The sequence below is a fragment of the Scyliorhinus canicula genome, chromosome 6 (assembly GCF_902713615.1).
Source record: "Scyliorhinus canicula chromosome 6, sScyCan1.1, whole genome shotgun sequence".
In the NCBI taxonomy this organism is placed as follows: Eukaryota; Metazoa; Chordata; class Chondrichthyes; order Carcharhiniformes; family Scyliorhinidae; genus Scyliorhinus; species Scyliorhinus canicula.
In genome coordinates this window covers 74,750,797-74,778,094 of record NC_052151.1, presented here as the reverse complement: position 1 = coordinate 74,778,094, position 27,298 = coordinate 74,750,797, and the positions used below count along the sequence as shown (strand labels likewise).

At 42.5% G+C, this 27,298-nt stretch overlaps 2 protein-coding genes across 7 annotated transcripts in view; one reads left to right on the top strand and one right to left on the bottom strand.

Moving 5' to 3' along the window:
- The window catches only part of usp45 (ubiquitin specific peptidase 45), a 370,776-nt gene extending 360,776 nt beyond the window's left edge, over nucleotides 1-10,000 (bottom strand). For 4 of the 6 annotated variants that reach the window (XM_038799527.1, XM_038799525.1, XM_038799530.1 and 1 more), the window contains exons 1-2: nucleotides 9,781-9,983; nucleotides 8,247-8,355 (exon numbers count right to left, since the gene is read on the bottom strand). In XM_038799527.1, coding sequence (XP_038655455.1) covers nucleotides 8,247-8,349 — 103 coding nt within the window. In that variant the 5' untranslated portion in view covers nucleotides 8,350-8,355; nucleotides 9,781-9,983. Of the gene's footprint in view, nucleotides 1-8,246; nucleotides 8,356-9,780 lie in introns of all 6 variants that reach the window. The other 2 variants (XM_038799526.1, XM_038799531.1) reach the window with 1 other exon arrangement.
- On the top strand, nucleotides 10,000-25,722 carry tstd3 (thiosulfate sulfurtransferase like domain containing 3). The gene is made up of 4 exons (XM_038799535.1): nucleotides 10,000-10,280; nucleotides 20,206-20,382; nucleotides 22,685-22,844; nucleotides 24,958-25,722. The coding sequence occupies exons 1-4, from the start codon at nucleotides 10,061-10,063 to the stop codon at nucleotides 25,022-25,024; spliced, it is 624 nt and encodes a 207-aa protein (XP_038655463.1). The 5' UTR covers nucleotides 10,000-10,060; the 3' UTR covers nucleotides 25,025-25,722.
- The last annotated feature ends 1,576 nt before the right edge of the window (nucleotides 25,723-27,298 follow it).

Genomic DNA, 27,298 nt, shown 5'->3' with positions numbered 1-27,298 from the left:
GCACAACATCGTGGGCTGAAGGGCATGTACTGTGCTGTACTGTTCGATGTTCTACGTTCATACAGCCCTCTCAGGGCAGTATTTATTTCCAGAGTGTCAGCTACTTCAATTTGCAACTGTGCCAAACAAAATGCATATATTCCAATTGGATATAAGAAAATCTAAATATTGCACATCACCATAAGGCGTAGGAGCAGAAGACCATTCAGCATACCCAGCCTGCTCCACCATTCAATGAGATCATGACTGATCTGAGACGATAACCCTCAACTCCACTTTCCCGTCTTATCTCCATTTTTAAAAAACTTTCACAACGTTGGAAATAGTTTACTATTTTGACTTTTTCTGTAACTTAAGAGAACACTTTTGTTTACACTCTCAGAAAAGCTATTGTAAAACAACAAAAATCTATTTAGATGGATATTTAACTGGAACTAATGTGTTCCTCATATTAGGAACATTTTAGTTGCTGAAAGATTAACCAAGATACCAACACTAAATTTATGATGTTTATCCTTGTTTTTTTAGACCAAGCTGTTGTAGTGATTTCCTGACAGTTAAACATGATAAGACCATAAGACATAGGAGTGGAAGTAAGGCCATTCGGCCCATCGAGTCCACTCCGCCATTCAATCATGGCTGATGGGCATTTCAACTCCACCTACCAGCATTCTCCCCGTAGCCCTTAATTCCTCGCGACATCAAGAATTTATCTATCTCTGCCTTGAAGCCATTTAGCGTCCCGGCCTCCACTGCACTCCGCGGCAATGAATTCCACAGGCCCACCACTCTCTGGCTGAAGAAATGTCTCCGCATTTCTGTTCTGAATTTACCCCCTCTAATTTTAAGGCTGTGCCCACGGGTCCTCGTCTCCTCGCCTAACGGAAACAGTTTCTTTGCGTCCACCCTTTCTAAGCCATGTATTATCTTGTAAGTTTCTATTAGATCTCCCCTTAACCTTCTAAACTCCAATGAATACAATCCCAGGATCCTCAGCCGTTCATCATATGTTAGACCCGCCATTCCAGGGATCATCCGTGTGAATCTCCGCTGGACACGCTCCAGTGCCAGTATGTCCTTCCTGAGATGTGGGGCCCAAAACTGGACACAGTACTCCAAATGGGGCCCAACCAGAGCCTTATAAAGGCTCAGTAGCACATCGCTGCTTTTATATTCCAACCCTCGAGATAAATGACAACATTGCATTCGCTTTCTTAATCACAGATTCAACCTGCATGTTTACCTTTAGGGAATCCTCGACTAGCACTCCCAGATCCCTTTGTACTTTGGCATTATGAATTTTCTCACCGTTTAGAAAGTAGTCTATGCTTGGATTCTTTTTTCCAAAGTGCAAGACCTCACATTTTCTCACGTTGAATTGCATCAGCCATTTCCTGCACCACTCTCCCAAACTGTCTAGATCCTTCTGCAGCCTCCCCACTTCCTCAGCACTACATGCCTGACCACCTAACTTCGTATCATCGGCAAACTTTGCTAGAATGCCCCCAGTCCCTTCATCCAGATCATTAATATATATGGTGAACAGCTGCGGCCCCAACACTGAACCCTGTGGGACACCGCTGGTCACCGGCTGCCATTCCGAAAAAGAACCTTTTATCCCAACTCTCTGCCTTCTGTCAGACAGCCAATCCTCAACCCATGCCAGTAGCTCACCTCGAACACCATGGGCCCTCACCTTACTCAGCAGCCTCCTGTGTGGCACCTTATCAAAGGCCTTTTGGAAATCCAGATAGACCACATCCACTGGGTTTCCCTGGTCTAACCTACTTGTCACCTCCTCAAAGAATTCTAACAGGTTCGTCAGGCACGACCTCCCCTTACTAAATCCATGTTGACTTGTTCTAATCCGACCCTGCTCTTCCAAGAATTTAGAAATCTCATCCTTAACGATCGATTCTAGAATTTTACCAACAACCGACGTCAGGCTAATTGGCCTATAATTTTCCATCTTTTGTCTTGATCCTTTCTTGAACAAGGGGGTTACAACAGCGATCTTCCAATCGTCCGGGACTTTCCCTGACTCCAGTGATTTTTGAAAGATCTCAACCAACGCTTCCGCTATTTCTTCAGCCACCTCTCTCAGAACTCTAGGGTGTAGCCCATCGGGGCCAGGAGATTTGTCAATTTTAAGACCTTTTAGCTTTTTTTAGCACCATCTCTTTTGTAATGGCAACCATACTCAACTCAGCCCCCTGACCCTCTATAATTTTTGGGATATTACTCATGTCTTCCACTGTGAAGACAGACGCAAAGTACTTATTAAGTTCTCCAGCCATTTCCTCGTCTCCCATCACTAGCCTTCCGGAATCAGTTTGAATTGGCCCAATGTCTACTTTGGCCTGTCGTTTGTTTCTTATGTATTGAAAGAAACTTTTACTATCATTTCTTATATTACTGGCTAGCCTGCCTTCATATTTGATCCTCTCCTTCCTTATTTGTCTCTTTGTTAACCTCTGTTTGTTTTTGTAGTCTTCCCAATCTTCTGATTTCCCAGTGCTTTTGGCCACTTTATAGGATCTCTCTTTTTCTTTGATACATTTCCTGACCTCCTTTGTCAGCCATGGCTGTCTAATCCCTCCCCGGATAATCTTTCTTTTCTTGAGGATGAACCTCTGTACAGTGTCCTCAATTATGCATACAAACTCCTGCCATTTTTGCTCTACTGTCTTTCCCACTAGGGTCTGCTTCCAGTCGATTTTCACCAGTTCCTCTCTCATGCCCTCGTAATTACCTTTATTTAACTGTAACACCATTACATCCGATTGTAACACCATTACATCCGATTGTAACACCATTACATCTGATCTTTTACACATTTAAGTGTTTGCTACAAAGAGTTGGTATCGGTCTTATTTTTCTACCAATCCATCTAAATTTTCAAAATGCCTATTAATTAATGATTCAATTAATTGACCACAAACAGTGTTTGGTTTAAACCAATCTGATTGCAATCTCTTAAACCAGGGAAAATCCAGCTAGATGACTTCACAGCCACAAAAGGAAATTCTGCCACTCACATTTGTCTTAGTTATATATACTCATTAAATCATTAAATATTTTTAAATAAGCATACGGTCATCGCAGGCAGGAGAATATAGAGCAATTTTTGGGAAAGAGTGAAGTCAACCATATGATTTTCACCTTGCTTATAAGCAAGTCAGAGCAATTTTCAATTCACAAATGCTGAGGAGTCTGCTGTATATTTTGATCAATTTCGGTTTTTATTTCAATTTCCGTCACTCCTAAATAACAATAATCAAACAACCTTGGTATTACCAAAACACATGAGTATCATTGTGCCACATGAGTTTAATAAGAATTTTTTCAACTGCTGTAGCCCTTTAAACAGCATAGATAAATCAATTAACCATAATGCCCAAAAGCTTCTCACAGAACAACTGATAGATATTACAGTGGATTAATTACTGTAATGATACAACTGAAAATGTATAGTGCATGATAGAAGCATATTTTCAAAGTATGGGTTGACCAGACAAAATATAATTTGGCAAAATTCATAAGTTGATAGCTACTGAAACATGTTTTTTTTAATAATTGTACCAGTACTTGTAATGAACGTTCCATTATATTTTGTACTGGCTGTGTCTACTGTTCCATGTTATAGATAGAGAAATACAGCACAGAACAGGCCCTTCGGCCCACGATGTTGTGCCAAACGTTTGTCCTCGGTTAATCATAGCATTTTGGACACTAAGGGCAATTTATCATGGCCAATCCACCCAACCTGAACATCTTTGGACTGTGGGAGGAAACCGGAGTACCCAGAGGAAACCCACGCACACACGGGGAGGATGTGCAGACTCCACACAGACAGTGACCCAAGTCGAAATCGAACTTGGGACCCTGGAGCTGTGAAGCAATTGTGCTATCCACAATGCTACCGTGCTGCCCTTAAGAAGAAGTTAATCTACACTCCATTATTCTACCCTAATCCATGTACCTATCCAAAAGCCGCTTGAAGGTCCCTAACGTTTCCGACTCAACTACTTCCACAGGCAGTGCATTCCATGCCCCCACTACTCTCTGGGTAAAGAACCTACCTCTGACATCCCCTCTATATCTTCCACCATTTATCTTAAATCTATGTCCCCTTGTAATGGTGTGTTCCACCCGGGGAAAAAGTCTCTGATTGTCTACTCTATCTATTCCCCTGATCATCTTATAAACCTCTATCAAGTCACCCCTCATCCTTCTCCGTTCTAATGAGAAAAGGCCCAGCACCCTCAACCTTTCCTCGTAAGACCTACTCTCCATTCCAGGCAACATCCTGGTAAATCTCCTTTGCAACTTTTCCAAAGCTTCCACATCCTTCCTAAAATGAGGCGACCAGAACTGCACACAGTACTCCAAATGTGGCCTGACCAAGGTTTTGTACAGCTGCATCATCACCTCACGGCTCTTAAATTCAATCGCTCTGCTAATGATCGCTAGCACACCATAGGCCTTCTTCACAGCTCTATCCACTTGAGTGGCAACTTTCAAAGATCTATGAACATAGACCCCAAGATCTCTCTGCTCCTCCACATTGCCAAGAACCCTACCGTTAACCCTGTATTCCACATTCATATTTGTCCTTCCAAAATGGACAACTTCACACTTGTCAGGGTTAAACTCCATCTGCCACTTCTCAGCCCAGCTCTGCATCCTATCTATGTCTCTTTGAAGCCAACAACAGCCCTCCTCACTATCCACAACTCCACCAATCTTCGTATCATCTGCAAATTTACTGACCCACCCTTCAACTCCCTCATCCAAGTCGTTAATGAAAATCACAAACAGCAGAGGACCTAGAACTGATCCCTGCGGTACGCCACTGATAACTGGGCTCCAGGCTGAATATTTGCCATCCACCACTACTCTCTGTCTTCTATCGGTTAGCCAGTTTGTTATCCAACTGGCCAAATTTCCCACTATCCCATACCTCCTTACTTTCTGCACAAGCCTACCATGGGGAACCTTATCAAATGCCTTACTAAAATCCATGTACACTACATCCACTGCTTTCCCTTCATCCACATGCTTGGTCACCTCCTCAAAGAAGTCAATAAGACTTGTAAGGCAAGACCTACCCCTCCTAAATCCGTGCTGACTATCCCTAATCAATCAGTGTCTTTCCAGATGCTCAGAAATCCTATCCCTCAGTACCCTTTCCATTACTTTGACTACCACCGAAGTAAGACTAACTGACCTGTAATTCCCAGGGTTATCCCTATTCCCTTTTTTGAACAGGGGCACGACATTCGCCACTCTCCAATCCTCTGGTACCACCCTTGTTGACAGCGAGAACAAAAAGATAATTGCCAACGGCTCTGCAATTTCATTTCTTGCTTCCCATAGAATCCTTGGATATATCCCGTCAGGCCCGGGGGACTTGTCTATCCTCAAGTTTTTCAAAACACCCAACACATCTTCCTTCCTAACAGGTATCTCCTTGACCTTATCAGTCTGTTTCACACTGTCCTCTCCAACAATATGGCCCCTCTCGTTTGTAAATACTGAAGAAAAATACTTGTTCAAGACCTCTCCTATCTCTTCAGACTCAATACACAATCTCCCGCTACTGTCCTTGATCGGACCTACACTCGCTCTAGTCATTCTCATATTTCTCACATATGTGTAAAAGGCCTTGGGGTTTTCCTTGATCCTACCCGCCAAAGATTTTTCATGCCCTCTCTTAGCTCTCCTCATCCCTTTCTTCAGTTCCCTCCTGGCTATCTTGTATCCCTCCAGCGCCCTGTCTGAACCTTGTTTCTTCAGCCTTACATAAGTCTCCTTCTTCCTCTTAACAAAGACATTCAACCTCTCTTGTCAACCATGGTTCCCTCACTCGACCATCTCTTCCCTGCCTGACAGGGACATACATATCAAAGACACGCAGTACCTGTTCCTTGAACAAGTTCCACATTTCACTTGTGTCCTTCCCTGACAGCCTATGTTCCCAACTTCTGCACTTCAATTCTTGACTGACAGCATTATATTTACCATTCCCCCAATTGTAAACCTTGCCCTGTTGCACGCACCTATCCCTCTCCATAACTAAAAAGTGAAAGTCACAGAATTGTGGTCACTACCTCCAAAATGCTCCCCCACTAACAAATCTATCAACTGCCCTGGTTCATTACCAAGTACTAAATCCAATATGGCCTCCCCTCTGGTCGGACAATCTACATACTGTGTTAGAAAAGCTTCCTGGACACACTGCACAAACACTACCCCATCCAAACTATTTGATCTAAAGAGTTTCCACTCAATGTTTGGGAAGTTGAAGTCACCCATGACTACTACCCTGTGACTTCTGCACCTTTCCAAAATCTGTTTCCCAATCTGTTTCTCCACATCTCTGCTGCTATTGGGGGGCCTATAGAAAACTCCCAACAAGGTGACTGCTCCTTTCCTATTTCTGACTTCAACCCATATTACCTCAGTAGGCAGATCCCCCTCGAACTGCCTTTCTGCAGCTGTTATACTATCTCTAATTAACAATGCCACGCCCCCACCTCTTTTACAATCCTCCCTAATCTTGTTGAAACATCTATAACCAGGGACCTCCAACAACCATTTCTGCCCCTCTTCTTGCCTCAAGTTCACCAACCTTATTCCTGATGCTTCTTGCATTAAAGTATACACACTTCAACCCATCTCCTTGCGTGCAAGTACTCTCCTTTGTCAGTGTTACCTTCCCCACTGCATCACTACGTGCTTTGGCGTCCTGAATATCGGCTTCCTTAGTTGCTGGACTACAAATCCATTTCCCATTCCCCTGCCAAATTAGTTTAAACCCTCCCGAAGAGTACTAGAAAACCTCCCCCCCAGGATATTGGTGCCCCTCTGGTTCAGATGCAACCCGTCCTGCTTGTACAGGTCCCACCTTCCCCAGAATGCGCTCCAATTATCCAAATACCTGAAGCCCTCCCTCCTACACCATTCCTGCAGCCACGTGTTCAACTGCACTCTCTCCCTTTCCTAGCCTCGCTATCACGTGGCACCGGCAACAAACCAGAGATGACAACTCTGTCTGTCCTGGCCTTTAACTTCCAGCCTAACTCCCTAAACTTGTTTATTACCTCCACACCCTTTTTCCTACCTACGTCGTTGGTACCAATGTGCACCACGACTTCTGGCTGCTCACCTTCCCCCTTCAGGATCCTGAAGACACGATCCGAGACATCCCTGGCCCTGCCACCTGGGAGGCAACATACCTTTCGGGAGTCTCGCTCGCGACCACAGAATCTCCTATCTATTCCCCTAACCATTGAATCTATTACTATTGCTTTTCTATGCTTCCCCCCTTCCCTTCTGAGCCCCAGAGCCAGACTCAGTGCCAGAGATCTGGCCGCTGGGGCCTTCCCCCGGTAGGTTATCCCCCCCAACAGCATCCAAAACGGTATACTTGTTTTGAAGGGGAACGGCCACGAGGGATCCCTGCACTGTCTGCCTGTTAAGTTTTCTTTCCCCTGACTATAACCCAGCTACTCTTGTCCAGTACCTTGGGTGTGGCTACCTCCCTGTAACTCTTCTCGATAACCCCCTCTGCCTCCCGGATGATCTGAAGTTCATCCAGCTCCAGTTCCTTAACACGGTCTCTGAGGAGCTGGAGTTGGGTGCACTTCCCGCAGGTATAGTCAGCGGGGACACCAGTGGTATCCCTCACCACCCACATCCTACAGGAGGAGCATGCAACTGCCCTAGCCTCCATCCCCTCTTACTTTACAGAATTCGCTGCCCCGTGGACCAACTGGACCTCCGCCCTCCGACTCTGCTTCCAGTCAGCTGTACTCTAAACTCCTGGCTCCCTTCACGCTCTTTGATAAATATAGGAAATGAAATGTAAGGAGCACCTTACTCCCTCCTCACCTAACTCCCTCAGTCACCAAACTCTCACTGTAGCACTCAAATGCAACAAGCTCAGCACTCCCTCAGTCACCAAACTCTCACTGTAGCACTCAAATGCAACAAGCTCAGCACTCCCTCAGTCACCAAACTCTCACTGTAGCACTCAAATGCAACAAGCTCAGCACTCCCTCAGTCACCAAACTCTCACTGTAGCACTCAAATGCAACAAGCTCAGCACTCAGTGCAAACCTTGAAGGTATTGAGGAGCTAGGCAACGCAGCTTTCCTGTTATTTATTCTGTTATTCAAGAAGAGTAATCTTCCCCCATCACAAAAGATAGTACTGTTGTAAAATCAGAAACTCTATCTCACCTGAGACTTCATCAGACGAATCTTCATCTTGATGCTTTTCAGGCCTTCTGTTTTTCTTTGTCATTTCACCATTACATCGGGAGAATGGGTCCTTTACCCGCATCTGTCACTGACAATTTAACATGCTGCATAAATAATTTTACAATAATGCACAAGAATAAACAAACAGCTTTAAGACTTATGATTGGTACATCATTTTTTAAATTAAAAAACTTAGATTCAGAGTGCAGGACAAGCTTAAACTCAAATAGAATAAATGAGTGAGACTTTTAAATCACAGGTTTTTCAGAAAATCAGAGCAAAATAATGAGGGCTATTTTTATCGACACACCTAGGGTAATAAAATGGAAAGCTGCATTGCCTAGCTCCTCAATACCTTCATGAGAAACTAGGACTATTGTCTTTAAATGCTGAGGGATAGCAGCCCCACTTAACATGGATGTGTGGCCGTGGCTTAAGAAATGCAATTTATTTGAATTTAATGCAATGTTTTGACAACACTCAAGAGCTGATTTGTGCCTATTACAGAAAGTGCAAGTATACAACACTGCCAAAAGGAAAACATTTTTAGCCAGTTTTCATAAACAAATATATATAGAATTATTAGATCTCTTGGGGTAAATAAAAAAGTTGCACGTGTTGCTCAAAGGCAGTCTGGGATCTGTAGGATGGCAATTGATCACTACTAGGCTTGCAATAGCCGAACATGTCAAGTGCTGGCAAATTTACTGAAGCCATATGACTTCTGAGAGGTAAAAGTATTAGATACATTACTGAAAACAAGAGATAAAAGGTATGCTTTTTCAGCTTTCAATGCTTATTTTAGGATTTTTTTGCTTCGATTAAACCAGTATCAGAAGTCAAAATCACACCAAAATCTTATTGAGTTCGGGAGGGATGCTTAAATTTTGGACTTCTACTTTGCTCCAATATGAAATTTTAAAGTTTATGGAACAAAAACATCCAGAAATTAATTCAATGGAGCATGACTTTTCAAACGTAATTTAAACAATGTGGCAGGGTTTAATACATTTACCCCATAAACGATAAGAAATTCAAGGAACTTGTGCCCAACTACCATGAACATTTCTGTTGCATTTTTACCAGAAAATAGAGGAAAACATAGCTGTTTTGAACTGCTGGTCCGCAATTTCTGTTAAACTTGTCAGTGACATGAATTTATAACAATCCCCTCCATGTAAAATGAAGTTTGCATATCAAACTAAATCGCAGTTGTTGTGGCAGTGCTCGAGTCAACACATTAATTGACACTTGGATGAAGACGCAGGACTAAATATAAATCCAAGTTACCAGACTTCAGCTGCTATTAAAAGGAATAATTTGGATCCGATCTAACTGGAACTCAGTTGGCGTACATGGTGCAAATAAAACACAGCTAGATTTATTTATCCGCCATGCCGTGGGCAGAGAAACTATTTTCAGACTGTAGTTTATTTATTCTGTCAGACGGCGCGGGCCTTGCCCTCAGGTTTTTCCCCTTTTAAGTGAAATACCAACAACTCTTGTCTGTCACCTTTGTGGATCAACACCGGCCTCCGGAGATTAAGCACGTCCCGCGAAGGGTCCGGTTACCACCTGGCCTTGCAGCCTGCCCTGCAATCCTGCTCCAGGGTGTGATGCGCTGGTTTCTCAGTGAAGCGGGCGGGTTGGAGGGAGGGGACCTCTCCCCGCCTTCTAGCAGCTTCGACGTGCGGAACCGGGCAGCCAAACTGCAACCCTCGCGCGGACCGGAAGCCCAGCCTGGTTGAAACCCACCTCGCTCTGAGAAAAAGTCGGTTTATCTCTGTGTGCGCATGTGCCAGCCTTCTCTGCTCTCTTTCCCCCCGCCCGCCCCTGTGGTGACGGTTGGCTTTGGAAGCTTGGCCCGGGCTGGCGAGGGAGCGCAAGCGCTCTGGTTTTGCAGCATGCCCCGTGTGTTGGGCTTCATCTCGGCGCTGCTCTTGCGGACGGCGATCCGGGGCTGGGCCGCAGAGGTGTGCCGACAGGACCGAAACCAGCGACTGCTCTCTTGGGGTGAGTGAGAAGCGGCCCAGGAATCGCCTGGAGCTCGAGAGAAGCTTGCCTGGCCTGAGCCATAACCTTGAGCGTTACAGAAAGTAAAATACTGAGCATTCTGCAAAAAAACACTCCATTCACCTCAAATTTGATAAGTAAGTGTGAGTGGGGGGCGGCAGAGATATATACATGCGTGTGTTTTAAAATGATGATGACAAGAGTGGTTAATGTTTAACAAAAAAGTTTCAGATGTACTTCTATGAGGAATAGGCGTAATGTGGCTCTTAGGACTGACAGCATCTGCGTAGAGAGATACAGTCAGTGTTTCAGGTGGATTTTGGGGGAAATGTTTTAGCTGTGGCTTGGTCAATCTTTCTCAACTTTTGAGACAGAATCTTGGGGGCGTTCACTCTGCAGACTGTCCAGGCTAATGCAATGCTGAGGAAGTGCCCGTCTCTCGAAAGAGATCTTTAACGGGAAGTATTTATTACAAAAATGGTGAGGTCAATTGGGATATTTTTAATGGGGCCACAAGTAGAATTTAAGAACAAAGAACAATACAGCACAGGAACAGGCCCTTCAGCCCTCTAAGCCTGTACCGGTCATGACACTACCCTTGCCAAAACCCTCAGCACTTCCTTGTGCTCTAACCCTCTATACCATCCTGTTCATTTATTGGTCGAGGTGCCTTTTGAACGCCGTTAATGTGTCTGTTTTCACAATCTCCCCTGGCAATGCATTCCAGGCACTCAGCACCCTCTTTAAAAAATCTACCTCGCACTCCTCTGATGACTGACCCCTCCATCCTTGGAAAGAGTGCCTGCGCATCCACTCTATCCGTGCCCATCATAATCTTGCAAACCTTTATCAGGTCACCTCTCAACCTCTGTCGTTCTAATGAAAACAGTCTGAGTCTATCCGGCCTCTCCGCGTAGCTAACACATGCCAGACCAGGCAACATCCTGGTAAACCTCCTCTGCATCCTTTCCAAAGCCTCCACATACTTCTGGTAGTGTGGCAACCACAATTGTGCGCAATATTCCAAGTGCGGCTGTACCAAGTTTCTATATAACTACAGCGTGACTTACCAGTTTTTATACTCGATGCCCTGTCCAATGAAGGCAAGCATTGCGTATGTTTTCTTGACTACCTTGTCCACCTGTGTTGCCACTTTCAAAGATCTATGGACCTGCACACCCAGATCTCTCTGACTTTCTATATTCCTAAGAGTTTTGCCATTTAGAGTATATTTCCCCTCTTTTTATGTTTAAAAAATACGTTGTGATTTATTTCTATAAAAATGTACCTTTAGTATGTAAAACAGATTTATAAAAGATACACATTAGCTAAGTGTCCACTAAAGTGTATAATTCTTTCTGCTTACTGCTTGTTCGTCATCCCTCCTGCTCACCACTTCTCTTTCCTGAACCTCACTATGAACAAGGGCTCGAAAGGGAGGAAGTGAGCGAGGGGAAATAGAGGGTCAGTGAGTGAGCTGCAGAAAAGACAAACGTACAACCCAAGGGCCATGTCTGCTTCATCCGATGCCAATGCTTATGTAGTACATTGTATATATTGTGTTGCCCTATTATGTATTCTCATGTATTTTCTTGAATTCTGTTCAATTCCCTTTTCTTCCCATGTACTGAATGATCTGTTGAGCTGCTTGCAGAAAAATACTTTTCACTGTACCTCGGTACACGTGACAATAAACAAATCCAATCCAATCCAATCCATGTGTTAAATACCGCTGCCTTAAACCAATACCCATTCACCTTCTCAGGTGGGCATAAACAAGCTCATTACACTACTTTGAAGAACAAGAAAGTTATTCATGATATACTAGAATATTAATTTCCCACACCAGCCTAACTAAATTCACATGATCTCCCCTATCACATTATTGTTTGTGGAATCTCATCGTAGAATGGTTACACAACTGAAGAAGGCCACTTGGCCTTTCGTGCCTATGCATGATCTCTGCAACCATACCTGCAAAACACCTTGTCCTACACTCTCCTTTTTGCCGTAACCCTGAAAATTTTCTCTTTTTAGACAATTCTCTTTGAAGGCCTCCATTGAATCAGCATTTACCACACTCTGGCAGTGTGTTCCAGATCCTAACCACTGTGCGTAAAAACCTTTTGCGTAATGTTGCCATTACTTCTTTCGTCAGTCACCTTCAACCGTAAATCTATTTACTCTGATTTCCGACCCTTACACTATTTGGAACAGTTTCAGCCTTTCTATTCCCACTAGACCTCTCATTATCTTGCATATCTCTATGATATTTCCTCTTAATCTTCTTTTGGATTTGATTTTGTTTTGTTTATTGTCACGTGTACTGAGGTACAGTGAAAAGTATTTTCCTGCGAGCAGCTCAACAGATCATTCAGTACATGAAAATTAAAGAAAATACAAAATAGGGCAACACAAGGTACATAATGTAACTACATAAACACCGGCATCGGGTGAAGCATATAGGTTAATCAGGTCAGTCCATAAGAGGAAGCTGATTTTGAGTCTATTCGTGCGTGTTCTCAGACTTTTGTATCTCCTGCCCAATGGAAGAAGTTGAAAGAGTGAGTAAGCTGGGTGGGGGGGGGGGGGGGGGGGTCTTTGATTATGCTGACCGCTTTCCCCAGGCAACGGGAGGTGTAGATGGAGTCAATGGATGGGAGGCAGGTTCGTGTGATGGACTGGGCTGTGTTCACAACTCTCTGAAGTTTCTTGCGGTCTTGGGCCGAGCAGTTGCCATACCATGCTGTGATGCAGCCAGATAGGATGCTTTCTATGGTGCACCTGTAAAAGTTGCAGAATTTCCTTAGTTTCCTGAGGACGTATAGGGGCTGTTGTGCTTTCTTGGTGGTAGCGTCGACGTGGGTGGACCAGGACAGATTTTTGGAGATATGCACCCCTAGGAATTTGAAACTGCTAACCATCTCCACCTCGGCCCCGTTGGTGCTGACAGGGGTGTGCACAGTACTTTGCTTCCTTAAGTCAGTGACCAGCTCCTTAGTTTTGCTGGCATTGAGGGATAGATTGTTGTTGCTGCACCACTCCACTAGGTTCTCTATCTCCCTCCTGTATTCTGACTCGTCATTATTCGAGATCCGGCCCACTATGGACGTATTGTCAGCAAACCTGTAGATGGAGTTTGAACCAAGTTTTGCCACGCAGTCGTGTGTGTACAGGGAGCATAGATGGGGGTAAGTATGCAGCCTTGTGGGACCCTGGTATTGAGGATTATTGTGGAGGAGGTGTTGTTTATTCTTACTGATTGTGGTCTGTGGGTCAGAAAGTCGAGGATCCAGTTGCTAGTTTTCTCAATGTAGAACAGCCCCAGTGTCTCCAATCTATCCACATTACTGAAGTTCTTCATCTACTGAAACATTTTCTTGAATCTTTTCGACATCCTCCTTCACATCCTTTCTGAGGTGTGGTGCCCAGAATTGGACACGATACTCCAGTTGAGGTCAAACAAGTGTTTTGTACAGGTTTAGCTCACCAGGCTAAATCGCTGGCTTTTAAAGCAGACCAAGCAGGCCAGCAGCACGGTTCGATTCCCGTAACAGCCTCCCCGAACAGGCGCCGGAATGTGGCGACTAGGGGCTTTTCACAGTACCTTCATTGAAGCCTACTTGTGACAATAAGCGATTTTCATTTCATTTCATCACAACCTCCTTGCTTTTGTAATCCATGCATCCTAGTTAGAAAGTCCAGGATTTTGCCTTTTGTTTCATCACTTTATCCACCTTTATCAATCCATGGGAAATGTCCCCGTGGTTTGGAAAAATGCTAACACCACGCCTTTATTCAAAAAGGGAGGGAGGCAGAATTTGGGAAATTACAGACCAGTTCGTTTAATCTACTGTTTTGAAATTGTGAGAATCAATTATCAAAGAAGTAATACCAGGACATTTAGGAAGTCAAAATGCTATCCATCAGAGTCAGCATGATGTTATGAAGGGCAAATCATGTTTGACTAATTTTCTAGAGTTCTTCGAAGATGTAACAAGCAAAGTGGATAATGGGGATTCTGTAGCTGTAGTCTATCTGGGCCTCTGGAAGGTGTTTGATATGGTGTCGCACAGAAGGTTAATTTACACGGTTAGAATTTATTAACTTGGATAAAAGACCGGCCAATGGACAGAAGACAGAGAGTCGGGTAAATGGGTCTTTCTCTGGAGGGCAAGATGTAACTAGTGGCATGGCGCAGGGTTCGGTCCTTGGAGTCCAATCTATATAAATGACTTGGATACTAGGACAGAAGGTTCTAAAGCCAAATTTGCAGATGGCACAAAAATAGATGGGACAGTAAGTTGCAATGAGGAAATAAGAATCTTCAAATGGATATAGGTAGGTTAGGAGAGTGGGCCAAAATGTGGCAGATGGAGTTTTGCCTGGATAAGTATGAGATTGTGCATTTTGGTCAGAAAAATGGGAAAGCAACTTATGGGGAGAGACTTTGGGGTGCTCCATTACAGAAGATCCTCGTTCATGAGTCACAGAAAACGAGCATGCAGGTACAACACATAATAAAGACAGTGAATGCAATGGATATTTATAGCTAAAGGAATAGAGTTCAAAAGGAAATGCTTTTGCAACTATACACAGCATTGGTGAGACCACATCTGGAGTATTATGCACAGTTTTGGTCCCCTAATTTGAGGAAAGATGTAGTGTCATTGGAGGCAGTTCAGAGGAGGTCCACTTGGTTGATTCCAGAGATGAGGGGTTTGTGGTATGAAGAGAGATTGAACGGTTTAGTCCGATATTTCTATAGTTTGAAGACTAGCAGGAGATCAAATTTGAGGTTTACAAGATGATAAACGTTTGGATAAAGTAGACGCGGAGCGGATGCTTCATCTTGTGGTGCATTCTAGAACGAGAGTCATAGTTTTAGGATAAGAGGTAGCAAATTTAAAATGAAATTGAGGAGAAACTGCTTCTCCCAAAGGGTTGTAAGTCTGGAATTCACCACCCCAGAGTGCGGTGGATACTGGGACAGTGAGTAAATTTAAGGAGGAGTTAGACAGATTTTTAATTGGTAACGGGTTGGAGGATAATGGAGAATGGACAGAACGGCGGAGTTAAGTCCAGCCATGATCAAGTGGCGGAGCAGACTCGATGGGCCAAATGGCCTAAAATTCTGCTCCTATAACTTATGAACTTGCCAGAATCTGTATGCTTTTTTAACCACTTTACCAACCTGCCATACCACCTTCAATCGTTTGTGCACATATACCCATAGATCCCTGTGCTCCTGCACACAAGTTTAGAATTGTACCCTTTCATTGGAAATTAACCTGGACAAATGCGAGGTGATGCCTTTTGGTAGATCCAATTCAGGTGGGAACTATAAAATAAATTGCAGGCGCATAGAGACACAGTGAGATCTGTGCGTGAAGGTCCATAGATCCTTAAAAGTGGTAGCACAGTTGGAAATGTTGGTAAAGAAAGCATGTGGCATGCTTGCCTTCATAGGACGGAGTATCGAGTATAAAAGCTCGAAAGTTATGTTACAGTTATATAGAGCGTTGGTTAGGTCACATTTGGAATACAGTGGTTCGCACTGCAGTGTCCAATTCTGGTCACCACACTATCAGAAGGACGTAGAGGATTTGGAGAGTGTACAGAAAAGGTTTACCAGGATGTTGCCTCGTATGGATGGTATTAGCTATGAAGATAGATTGAATAAACTGGGACTGTTCTCCCGAGAGAGGTGGAGGCTGAGAGGCGACCTGATAGAAGTTTATAAAATTATTAAGGGTATAGATAGTGTGAACAGTTGGAGGCTTTTTCCCAGGGCGGAATTGACAATTACAAGGAGGCACAGGTTCAGTGGGGATGTGCGGGGAAAGATTTTTACGCAGAGGATGGTAGTGGCCTAGACTGCACTGCCAAGTGAGGTTGTTTAGGCAGATGCATTAGCGACCTTTAAAACTTTTCTGAATAGGCACGTGAATGGACTGGGTATAGAAGGATACAGGCAATTGGTCTAGATAGGACACATGATCAGTGAAGGAGAGCCGGAGGGCCTGTTCCTGTGCTGTATTGTTTTTTTGTTCTTTGTATTTATGTAGCTTCTGCTCATTCTTCTCTGCCCATTCCACTAGCCTGTCTGTGTCCGCTTGAAGTTTATCATTATCATCCTCACCGTCCACAATACTTCTGAGTTTTGGCATCTGCAAATTTATCATAATCTTTATTGTCACAAGTAGGCTTACATTAACACTGCAATGAAGTTACTGTGAAAAGCCCGTAGTCACCACACTCTGGCGCCTGTTCGAGTTGACAGAGTGAGAATTCAGAATGTCCAAATTACCTAACAACATGTCTTTCGGCACTTGTGGAAGGATACCGGAACTCCTGGAGGAAACCCACGCAGACATGGGGAGAATGTGCAGACTCCACACTGACAAATAAAGCTGTGTGGGTCCTAATACTGGCCCCTCAGGAGCCTCGCTATCTATCCATCGTCCTTCAGCCTGAAAAACAACCGTTCCTCACTCCTCTGTTTCCTGTCACACAGCCAATTTCAATACTGTTACTGTCCCTTTTATTACACGGTTTTAACTTTCCTGACAAACATTTGTTGGGATTCAGTCTCTTTACTAACCCCCAAATTATTCTTATCAAGGACTCATTGGCAAAAAGAATAAGCGTAAACTTAGAATGCAAATTAACATTGTTTATTGAACAACAAACATCAATACTAAAATTCCATTAGTTGAGTCATGGCACGGTGCAGAAGTTTGACGTGTCTGTCTGTTATTCTGTGGATCCCGGGACTTCTGGGTTTTCTCTTTTCCTTGATTCCTTTCACTTGGTCCTTCATTCAAGATTTTAACCAGGTCAACTTAGTTCAAACATGCATACAAACCCTTATTAGCTTTAAGACTACAACTCTAATTTCCCAGTCCACTTTCTCCAAGCTGAAAACAGCTTCCTAACAAAGATTATTCACTTTCTCTTAAAGCAATTACCTTTTCCCCTAATACTGGATTCTTAAGGCAGCCCCCAACCTGTGACAATTGCAATAGTCACTTCTGGGTTCTTGTGGTAACCCTCAATCCGTGGCAATTACACCTCAGCTGACAATGTCCTAGGCAAGTGCTAACTTCCAAGTAAGTGTACTACTATTAACTCCCTACTTTCTCTCCCAACAGATAACTTGTGTCTCCTCAATTTTTAGACCATCAAGTAAATATCTTGACCCACCTCATTCCCTAGAACTAGATGCGCAATTGCCCTCTTCTTTATTGTACTGAAAGCATTAGAAAATTCTCCTGAACACACTTAAACTCATCTCTCTTTGACCTGAAGTCCTCCATTATAACCACTCTATAATTGTACCACTCTACGATTTGTTCCTCTATATCTTTCCCAGTAGTTAAAGACCTATAGACTAGCAATGTCTGCACGTCAAAAAGTACTTCAGTGGCTGTTTTAGCACTTTAGGACATAATGGAATTGTAAAAGGTCTAGAGGAAAAGAAACATGTTAGCATTGCTTTATTGTAGCATACACCGATACTGTATAGCTTAAAATATCTGTCATACCATGTAATGGTGCAAGGTGAACCACATGATGATGAGGCTAAAAAAACAAACATGGATCCAAAGGAGGGATTAAATGTTTACATCATAATAGCAGGGAAGTTGGAAAGCATGGAAGCCTTGTCAGATGAGAAGTTTTCTGTAGCCTGGAGATGTAAAGGTAATAGACCCCAGTGGTGGGGACCACCTTCGGCTTTGTACGACTCCCAGGAAGGAAATCCTGATCTCAAGCACCAACCTAATCTTTTCCTATCCCAGTGGTTCTACTATCTACTGCAACCATCCTCCATTATGATCACGAGTTGTTTGAAAAAAAATAGAAGCCATGGTTAAGTTGGAAAGGTATTAACCTCCATGCTTTAAAGTATAGAAATATGAGATGGTATGCCTCAAACTTGCATTGAGCTTCATTAGAACAGAACAGTTGGCCATTATAGGATAGAAAGTAACTTGGAGGCACTCAAGGGGGAGTATTCAAGTAGTGTGTAAGATGTTCAGCAGTATGGTAAAGGAAATGCATAACATTACTTCAAAATAAGCAACATGAATACACTATGGATCATGAATGACCTTTGGGCACTGCAGAACATTCAGTCCACAATTAAAAGTATCAAAATGCTGATTTAAATCTATGCTAGTTTGATTAGATCTGGTTAGATAATGTTTTGTGGTTTCCACTTATAGGGAGCACTTGCACTGACACCCAGTGGTGCTTAGCAATCAAATTTTTAAAAGTGCATCTGGTGACTGCGGTGTAGCCATTAATGGTTTCTGCTAACATGTTGCCAATATTGATTTCTGACACTAGCACTAAAGCCTCAAACCCTGGTCTTAATTTCTAGTTTTTATTCCTAAACTTAACCTCTAACTGTAACCAAACCTTAACTCAAAACATAACCTGAATCCTAATTCGCAGCAACTAAATTACATATCAGTAGTGTGGTTCTGGCACACTTTTGGTGCCACTAACCATTGTAACTTTATCGATGGCCACATTGTCACAATTAAAATAGCATTAAAACCCTTTGGCCTTCCAAGTCTGTTATCTCCAATGGATGTAAAAGATCGGATGATCTTTTGAAGAAGAGCGGGACAGTTATCATCGGTGTTCTGTCATATTTATAAATATTTATATCAATAAAAATCATGAAAACAGATGTCATTGTCATTGTCAACTGCTGTGAACACATTGGCTGCAGTGTTTCCTACTTTACAACCTTGACTAGACTTTTAAAACTACTTCCTTAGCTGTAACGAGCTTTGATTCGTCCTGAGGTCATGAAAGAAGCACCATCTACTTATTTTTATTCGTTCATGGGATGTGGGCGTCGCAGGCTGTGCAAGCATTTATTGCCCATCCCTAATTGCCCTTGAGGGGGTAGTTAAGAGTCAACCACATTGCTGTGGGTCTGGAGTCACGTGTAGGCCAGACCAGGTAAGGATGGCAGATTTCCTTCCCTGAAGGACATTAGTGAACCAGATGGATTTTTACGACAATCGTCAATGATTTTGCAGTCATCATTAGACTTTTAATTCCAGGTATTTTATTGAATTCAAATTTCACCATCTGGAGTGGTGGGATTTGAACCCAGGTCCCCAGAGCATTACTGTGGGTCTCTGGTTTGCTAGTCCAGTGACAATACCAGTACGCTACTGCCTCCCCAATTTTGTAACTAATCCTACATTTTGTGCCCCATTGTTATTTATTAACTCACCAAGCAGAGGAAATAAAATTTCACTGCCATTGTATTTGACATGTCAACAGTCTACCACTACCAGCATTAACTTCAGCACCAGCTCTCTCTGCATTTCATGTCTGGTAATGTAATCAGAATTGCAAATCATCTTTTAAGATGGATTTTGAAAAATAAAATTTGATGTCCTGTATGTATTAAAGTAGTGATGAGAGAGGTAACTGCAACAATTTCCATCACATAGTGAAACACAGGTTTCTTGTAATCCTCACCAGGTTAAATTCTGAGTGCACATGAAAAGTGCAGTGCTGATCAAGAAGGAAACTTCTTTTGAGCTAATGTTACCAAATCAGTAGACCAGTTTATCTGCAGCAGTTTGGGGAGAGGGGTGGTGCGGCGGGGGGAGGGGGGAGCATTGGTGGTGTGGAAGCCCCTTGTCTTACTCATGCAAAGCATTTTGACAACCTTAATCACCCACCCATCCACCCCAAAAATACATTGGGTAACATTTATAAGCTTTAATAAAATTATGTGGTTGTTTTCATACTGCTTGCTGTCATTGAAATTGGGTTGCTAATTATTGCCTGTTTAATTACTTAAATGTATTCATGCTTCCAATTTTATATCTGAATCCCTGTAAAAAATCTTCAAACTTTAAATTTGTGATATTTTTGTTTTTGTATATAGCTCCATTTTACCTGAGTCAGTCCAGCAGCTACCGGAGTGTTTGTACAGCTCCCTCTGAATCCGTCACCTACCAGGAATTAAAGCAGATGCTCAAATCAAATACAGTCGTGATCGATGTTAGAGAATCCTGGGAGATCAAGGAGCATGGACAAATTCCTGGATCTATAAATGTACCACGTGAGTATATATTTATGGGTATAATCCACTCTCCAGTGCATAACTATCGTACTGGTGTGGGGTAATAATGAAACAAATAGGTTTTGAATTATGTTGCCAAAGTGTTTGAATTGGGACCCCAGAACTATTGCTCAAGCTATATTTCTGCTTCTGGGTCATTCAGGCCCTCAAAACCATGTGGAAGAAAATAACAGTTGCCGAGGGTCAAAATAACTTGATAAGCTAAGGTTCTTCAGTCTTGAAAACAGGTATCAATGAGGGAACCTCTTTGGGATTACATAAATCCTTTCTATCTATGTATACTTTAACACAATACATTTTAGAGGTAAGTGGGACCTGGAAAATAGAGCCCACACTCAGTGGTACAGGATGTGGATTGGCATGATAAAGTACTTTTTTCATTCAAGGAAGAGGCTGCAGCATTTAGGAAACAAGAAGATGAATGAATAAATACTAGGTTAGGTGTTCTATATGAATGAAGAAAAAATTCCACATTCACCTAGTAGATTAGCAATGCAAAGATTGAGTTTATATTCTATCATGGGAAGTTGTGGAATATAATTCAGGAAGTCTGTAATTTTTGGGGTTGCTTCTGGGTGGTCACAAAACCCCAAACTAATTCAAAGAGAGTCAGCCACCTCCATTTGTGTACACATGTAATTGCACACTTTGTGACTGATTCCTGATGCTTTCTAAACTGACTTTGTTTGGAATCATTTCAAGGCAAGATGTGGGCAATTATAACCTAGTTGCCATTGCTAAGCATGAAAAGCAGCAAGGTATATTCAGCTAATAACATTGAGATTTGTGAAGTGCCACAATGTTACAGATTGCAATAATATACAATTCTGCTGCTGCTAATAGCCCACAGAACCTCATGGATGGTAATTTTGGGTTTTTTTAATGTACCCCCTGCCTCTCCCAATTGGCACAGTGGTAGTACATCACTACATGGTGGAGTTAACATCACTGTGGAGACAAGATTTTGCATTCACAGAATTACACAGTGCAGTAGAGGCCCCTCGGCCCATCAACATGTGACAAACATCTGACCTAACTACCGAATCCCACTTACCAGCATTTTGTCCATAGCCTTGAATGTTGTGATGTGCCAAGTGCTCATCAGGTATCTTTTAAAGGATGTGAGGCAACATGCCTCTACCACCCTGCCAGACAATGCATTTCAGACCCTCGCCACTGTATTGGGAAAAAAAAGGTTTTCCCTTGCATCCGCCCAAAACCTCCTGTCCCTCACCTTGCACTTGTCGCCTCGTGACTGACCTTTCAACTCGGAGGATGTGCAGACTCCGCACAGACTGTGACCCAAGTCGGAATCGAACCTGGGACCCTGGAGCTGTGAAGCAATTGTGCTATCCACAATGCTACCGTGCTGTCTTTTCTTCCCTCCGCATACCTACAAGTGCTGTTCAATAAGGAGAATTTGGCATGCAAGAGGTAGCAGCAGAGGGGTGGTGGAGTGCTGTGTTGGTTGTGGTAGGTGCTAACTGTTGGAATGTTTAGCTCACTGGGCCAAATTGCTGGCTTTTAAAGCAGGCCAGCAGCACGGTTCGATTCCCGAACCAGCCTCCCCGGACAGGCGCCGGAATGTGGCGACTCGGGGCTTTTCACAGTAACTTCATTGAAGCCTACTCGTGACAATAAGCAATTCCATTTCATTTCATTTTATCTGATGCTATGAAACTTCAGTGGAACCAAGTCAGTGTTCAACTCCTATGCTGTTTCCACGTGTTTGTGTATCATTTTGCCCAATTCCGACAGGACCCAGAGATGGTAATAAGGTATATAAGATGTTTATGTCAGGCTGTTGCTTGACTAGTTTGTAGGGCAGTTTTTTGGCAACAGTCCCCAAATGTTGGTTCGTGCTTTGCAATGTTGACTGGGCTGAGAATGTCCTCTGCTTGCATGTTTTGGTCTCAAAAATATCCTGTATGACCACCTCCCACTAAGCGGTGAGATAGGCCTTAAAGATATTACTATTTTGATTTGCAGGGACACAATCTTAATGGCAGTGTTTTTACTGTATAAGTGCTATTTTGCAACTGGATTTATACATTACAACAGTTCCCATGAAAAACTAAAACTGCCAAAATTGTAAAATATTTGAAATATCATTTAACCTTTGAGAGCCACCTGCAATAGAGAGCGGCAAAAAATTGTGCTCTTTTGGATCTGTGAACATGTCTAAAATACTGTTACATTTTTAAAAAATAAGTATATTGTATTTTATTGGTGGAACTGTTTGAATATGGATTGTGCTGATTTTTTTTCTATTTATCTGAAGTGGGGCAAGTGGAGCAAGCCTTGAAGTTGAAACCCAGCAAATTTATGGAAACATACAATGGGAAGATGCCTTCCACATCCGACAAAATTGTCTTTTCATGTTTGGCAGGAATCAGGAGCAAGGAGGCTTTAGATGCTGCGGTATCATTGGGCTACAGTAGGTAAGTACTGACAACATAAAATATCTTGTTAATTTTGTATCTGATTTGTTTTTCAGTTAGCTAAGGGAACCTGTTGGCCAGGATTCATTGACTCACAGAACTAGAAAAACACACTAACAGACTCAAAAACAGCTTCCTCCCTACTGTTACCAGACTCTTAAATGACCCTCTTATGGACTGACTTGATTAACACTATACCCCAGTATGCTTAACCCAATGCCGGTGCTTATGTAGGTATGTTGTGTACCTTGTGTTGCCCTATTATGTATTTTTTTTATTTTCATGTACTTAATGATCTGCTCACAGAAAAATACTTTTCACTATACCTCAGTACACGTGACAATAAACAAAATCCAAGTCCAAAAGACCCTTTTCCCTACTCTGTCAAATTTGCCAGTACTTTTCTGCATGAAAGCCATGTAGCCATAATCCCACTTGCATTTACACTCGTACCTTGTATTGCTTTCTTTGCAAACAAATTCCTGTTTCAACAGCGGCAAAGAAAACAAAGTATAACCACTCCCAAGTTTTTATATACTTTATAAAGCCTTCACTTTAATTCTTCGTGATTCATAAATGTGTGTCCTCTTGATACCATCTGACTAGTTCATGGAAATGGTGTTAGCTATTTACATTATTGCAGCACTTTAAAATATTAAAGACTTCTGTCATGACACTTTACCCTCAGTCGGTTAATCTCCTTCAGGTGTGCCTCTTGGAGGAACACTTATCCCTAAGGTTTTTCAGATGGGCGAAGACTGGATCTTTTAACTGGGCTGTTGAGTCCTCTGATGTTCCAGGTGACTATGCTGATGGAGGGGTTTCTGTTTCTCTCTTTCTCCTCTTCCCCCACCCTTGCGGGGTCAGCCACACTTGCTGCATGCATGGTAGCATAGCGGTTAGCACAATTGCTTCACAGCTCCAGGGTCCCAGGTTTGATTCCCGGCTCGGGTCACTGTCTATGCGGAGTCTGCATGTTCTCCCCATGTGCGTGTCCCACAGTCCAAATACATGCAGGTTAGGTGGGCCAGCATTTACAACGGCGACTTGTGTCCGCCACTTCGGTCTTCCTTTCCCGTATTTTGCTGCCCTTATTCTCTTTTCTGCTCCTTTGCTGGTTCGGCAGCTCTTCCTTGGGTATTGGATGGTTTCGGGTCGGGGGGGGGGAATACCGAAGCTGAGGTCTGTAAGAGGAGAGTCATCTTTCATGTGATTGCTCACAGTCCCGTCACCAGAATTCCAGACCTTAATCACATGCTGCACAAAGTTAATTCTCATGTCTCCGTTGCTTCTTTTTCCAGTTACTTTAAATTTGTGCCATCTCGTTCTCGATCCTTTCACCAGTGTGAATAGTTTTTCCCAATGATTTTCGTGCCTCTATCAAATCTCCTCAGAATCGCAGAATTGTTATGGCACACAAGGAAGCCATTCAGCCCATTGTGTCTGCACAGCTCTCCCAAGTGAGCAGTCATACCGCTGAATATTGTTTTTATTTAGATAATCCTCTTGAATGCCCCCACCACACTTGCAGGTAGTGCATTCCAGACCCAAACCGCCTGCTGTGTGAAAAAAAATTTCTTGCATTTCATTTGCAAATACTTTGAACCTGTGCTCTCTCATTCTTGATCCTTTTACGAGGAGGTCCATTACCAGTGTCCAGCCTCCTCATAATATTGAACACCGCTCAAATATTCTCTGTGCTTTCTCTCCAAGAACAGGCCAAGCATCTCAGATCCTCATAACTGAACCATAGAAATGTTACAGCACAGCAAGAAATGAGCTGCCCATTCTAACTCCTAAAATTCCCATTCCTAGAGCCATTCTCATGAGTCTTTTCCATACTCTCCAAGAGCCTTCAAAGCTTCCCTGAAGTGTGGCACCCAGAACTAGATGCAGTACTCCAGTTGAGTAAAAACAAAATTTTAATAAATCCAGTTCCAGAAAAATTACTGTACTCCAAAAACAATTCAGTATATGAGGTGCTTTGAGACAATTTGATGTATCTTTACTTTTGTACTAGCCCTAATATTTATCAGTGAAAATATTAATTCATGCTGTTCTGTTACCACTGGATGACAACAGGGCTAATTGGTGGGGTTTGTTTTTCTTTCAGAGCTCTACATTTCCCTGGTGGTTGGGAAGAATGGGTGAGACAAGAATTTTCTGAGAAGCAACACTGAACTGTTGAAAGAGATCCTTCTGGAATATAAGCATGTGAAGAAATTAATTTTAAAACAGAATATGAATCATCCAGACTTGTAATACTTTACATCATGAATGTTAAATCATTAATACATCATGAATGTTAAATCATTAATACTTGAGTTTTTCTTATTCATTTGAGCTCAAAAAATGGAATGTTTTTCTATATATTGGGATTGTGAAATCTTAATGACTTCTCCTTGAGAAATGGTTTGCTCAGTGTGCTTCGGTTGACATGAGTAACTCCAGCAATGTTTAAGGTGGCATATCTGATAAAGCGATCAGTTTTACCATGAGTATTCTTTTGGAATAAAATCCGAGGAGACGAAATTCATCTGTTTACTGTTTTCGTAATAATGCAAAATCTTTATTAAAAGCAGTTTTTAACAACTGTGATTCATAACCTTAAACCAAACTTGTGCATTTTTAAGCATATACGGTATTATAGAATTGCCTTTTTAAAAGTTGTTTAAAGTATTTAGGCACAACAGCTAGAAAAAATATCTTGAAACTGAAATGCAATTTTTGTTCATCTGGAATTAATATTTTTTCCCCTTATCTGACACCGTTGTATTTCATATGTTGAAAATGGTCCTGGCCATGTCACTGCAAATTCTTCTTATAAAGCACCACTTTGCACGCATTTTATTATAATAAATCTGTCCTGTGTTCAAAAGGCCTCTGTTTTGACTTCCGGTGACGGCAATGAACTGCGTGGTCACCCATAAAGTAGCTCCTGCCTTGGGACTTTTTTTTTTTGGACCCTTTCTGCCCATTTTGTAGGTGCTGTGCAGGTGGAAAAATGGTCCAGTGGAAGGATTAGGACAAGTCCTCCAGTGTGGTGTCAAATAACATGCTCTCTGAAGACATATGCAGGAGGGGACAACATAGAGGGACCTGTGGTGTCACCACCTACTCAATGGATGAGAAGTTGATGGAGTTCCGGCTACACTGATATGTGGGGAAGAGAATTTCTCACTCATGACCCTTAAATTTTCACCTCACCTTTTATTCTTAAACCTTCTCCACAAGAGAAAATATCCTCCCGGTATCCAATCTATCCAGTCCCCTCAAGATCTTTTCAATAAGAACACAGCTCATTGTTTTAAGCTCCAATGAATATAGGCCTAATCTGTCCAACCTTTCCTCATAAAGTAATGCTTTCTTCAGAGGAATAGGTCCAATTAACACTCCCTGAACTGCTTCGAAAGCTTGAATAAAGGTGTTACATTAGCTATTTTTCAATCCGATGGGGCCATTCCAGGACCAAGGAATTTTTGAAGATTATAAGCTGTGCCACCACTTCTTTTAAGATCCTAGGTTAGCCTTTTGGTCTCATCATTCTATCACCTTTTCCCTGGTGATAATTGCATAAAAGTTCATTGCTCCCTATCACCTGATATTAATTTTTCTATGTGTGTATTATTTCTAGGGCTGTGTTCTATGGTTACTTTTGAAATCACTAATATCTTGGTTGATTTCATTGGCAATCTTTTACTGGCTCTTATAGTTTAGCTGCCTATTTAGTCAAATGAGGAAATCGGCATTCTTCAGTTTCAACAAATCAGGTGCTCTTTGGCAGTCAGGTTAATGCTCCATCCATCATATAAACTGAACAGGTTCAGTTTTTTTTAAAATATTTCACCCATGGGTGTGTCTGTACTTTGCACCATTCCCTAGTGAAGGAAGATGATTTTTTTTCTAAAACTGGTTGTTACCTCTGTATCGAGACTGTCCAGGACAGAGAGGGGACAAATGCACATTAACTCCATAAATACATCCTCAACTTCAACTGGTAAGATCAGGGTAATTTTATACGGTAAATTTTCAGGTAGAAACATGTTAATTATAATAGTGTCACAAGTAGGCTTACATTAACACTGCAGTGAAGTTACTGTGAAAATCTCCTAGTTGCCCCACTCGGCACCTGTTCGGGTACGCAGAGGGAGAATTCAGAATGTCCAAATTACCTAACATCTTTTTGGGACTTGTGGGAGGAAACCGAAACACGCGCAGACTCCACCGTTGCCCAGGCCAGTAATCGAGCCAAGCACCCTGTCACTGTGAAACAACAGTGATAACCACTGTGCTGCCTCCAGCTCCATGGCAAACTTATGCATGAACCTTGGTATGCAAGTGTGTAAAAAATGAATACAGAACATTAAATCTACAAAGATCCATGTTTTACTATTGATTAAGATTTTTATTTTGAACATCTTTGTAAACATCACCAACTACGGAACAAAAAAGGT

Excerpts from the sequence above, each read along its gene's own strand:
- tstd3 (XM_038799535.1), top strand. The coding sequence starts at position 10,061 with ATGTGCCAGCCTTCTCTGCTCTCTTTCCCCCCGCCCGCCCCTGTGGTG. Across the intron at positions 10,281-20,205 it reads CCAGCGACTGCTCTCTTGGG|CTCCATTTTACCTGAGTCAG; the intron begins GTGAGTGAGAAG and ends TTTTGTATATAG. Across the intron at positions 20,383-22,684 it reads TGGATCTATAAATGTACCAC|TGGGGCAAGTGGAGCAAGCC; the intron begins GTGAGTATATAT and ends ATTTATCTGAAG.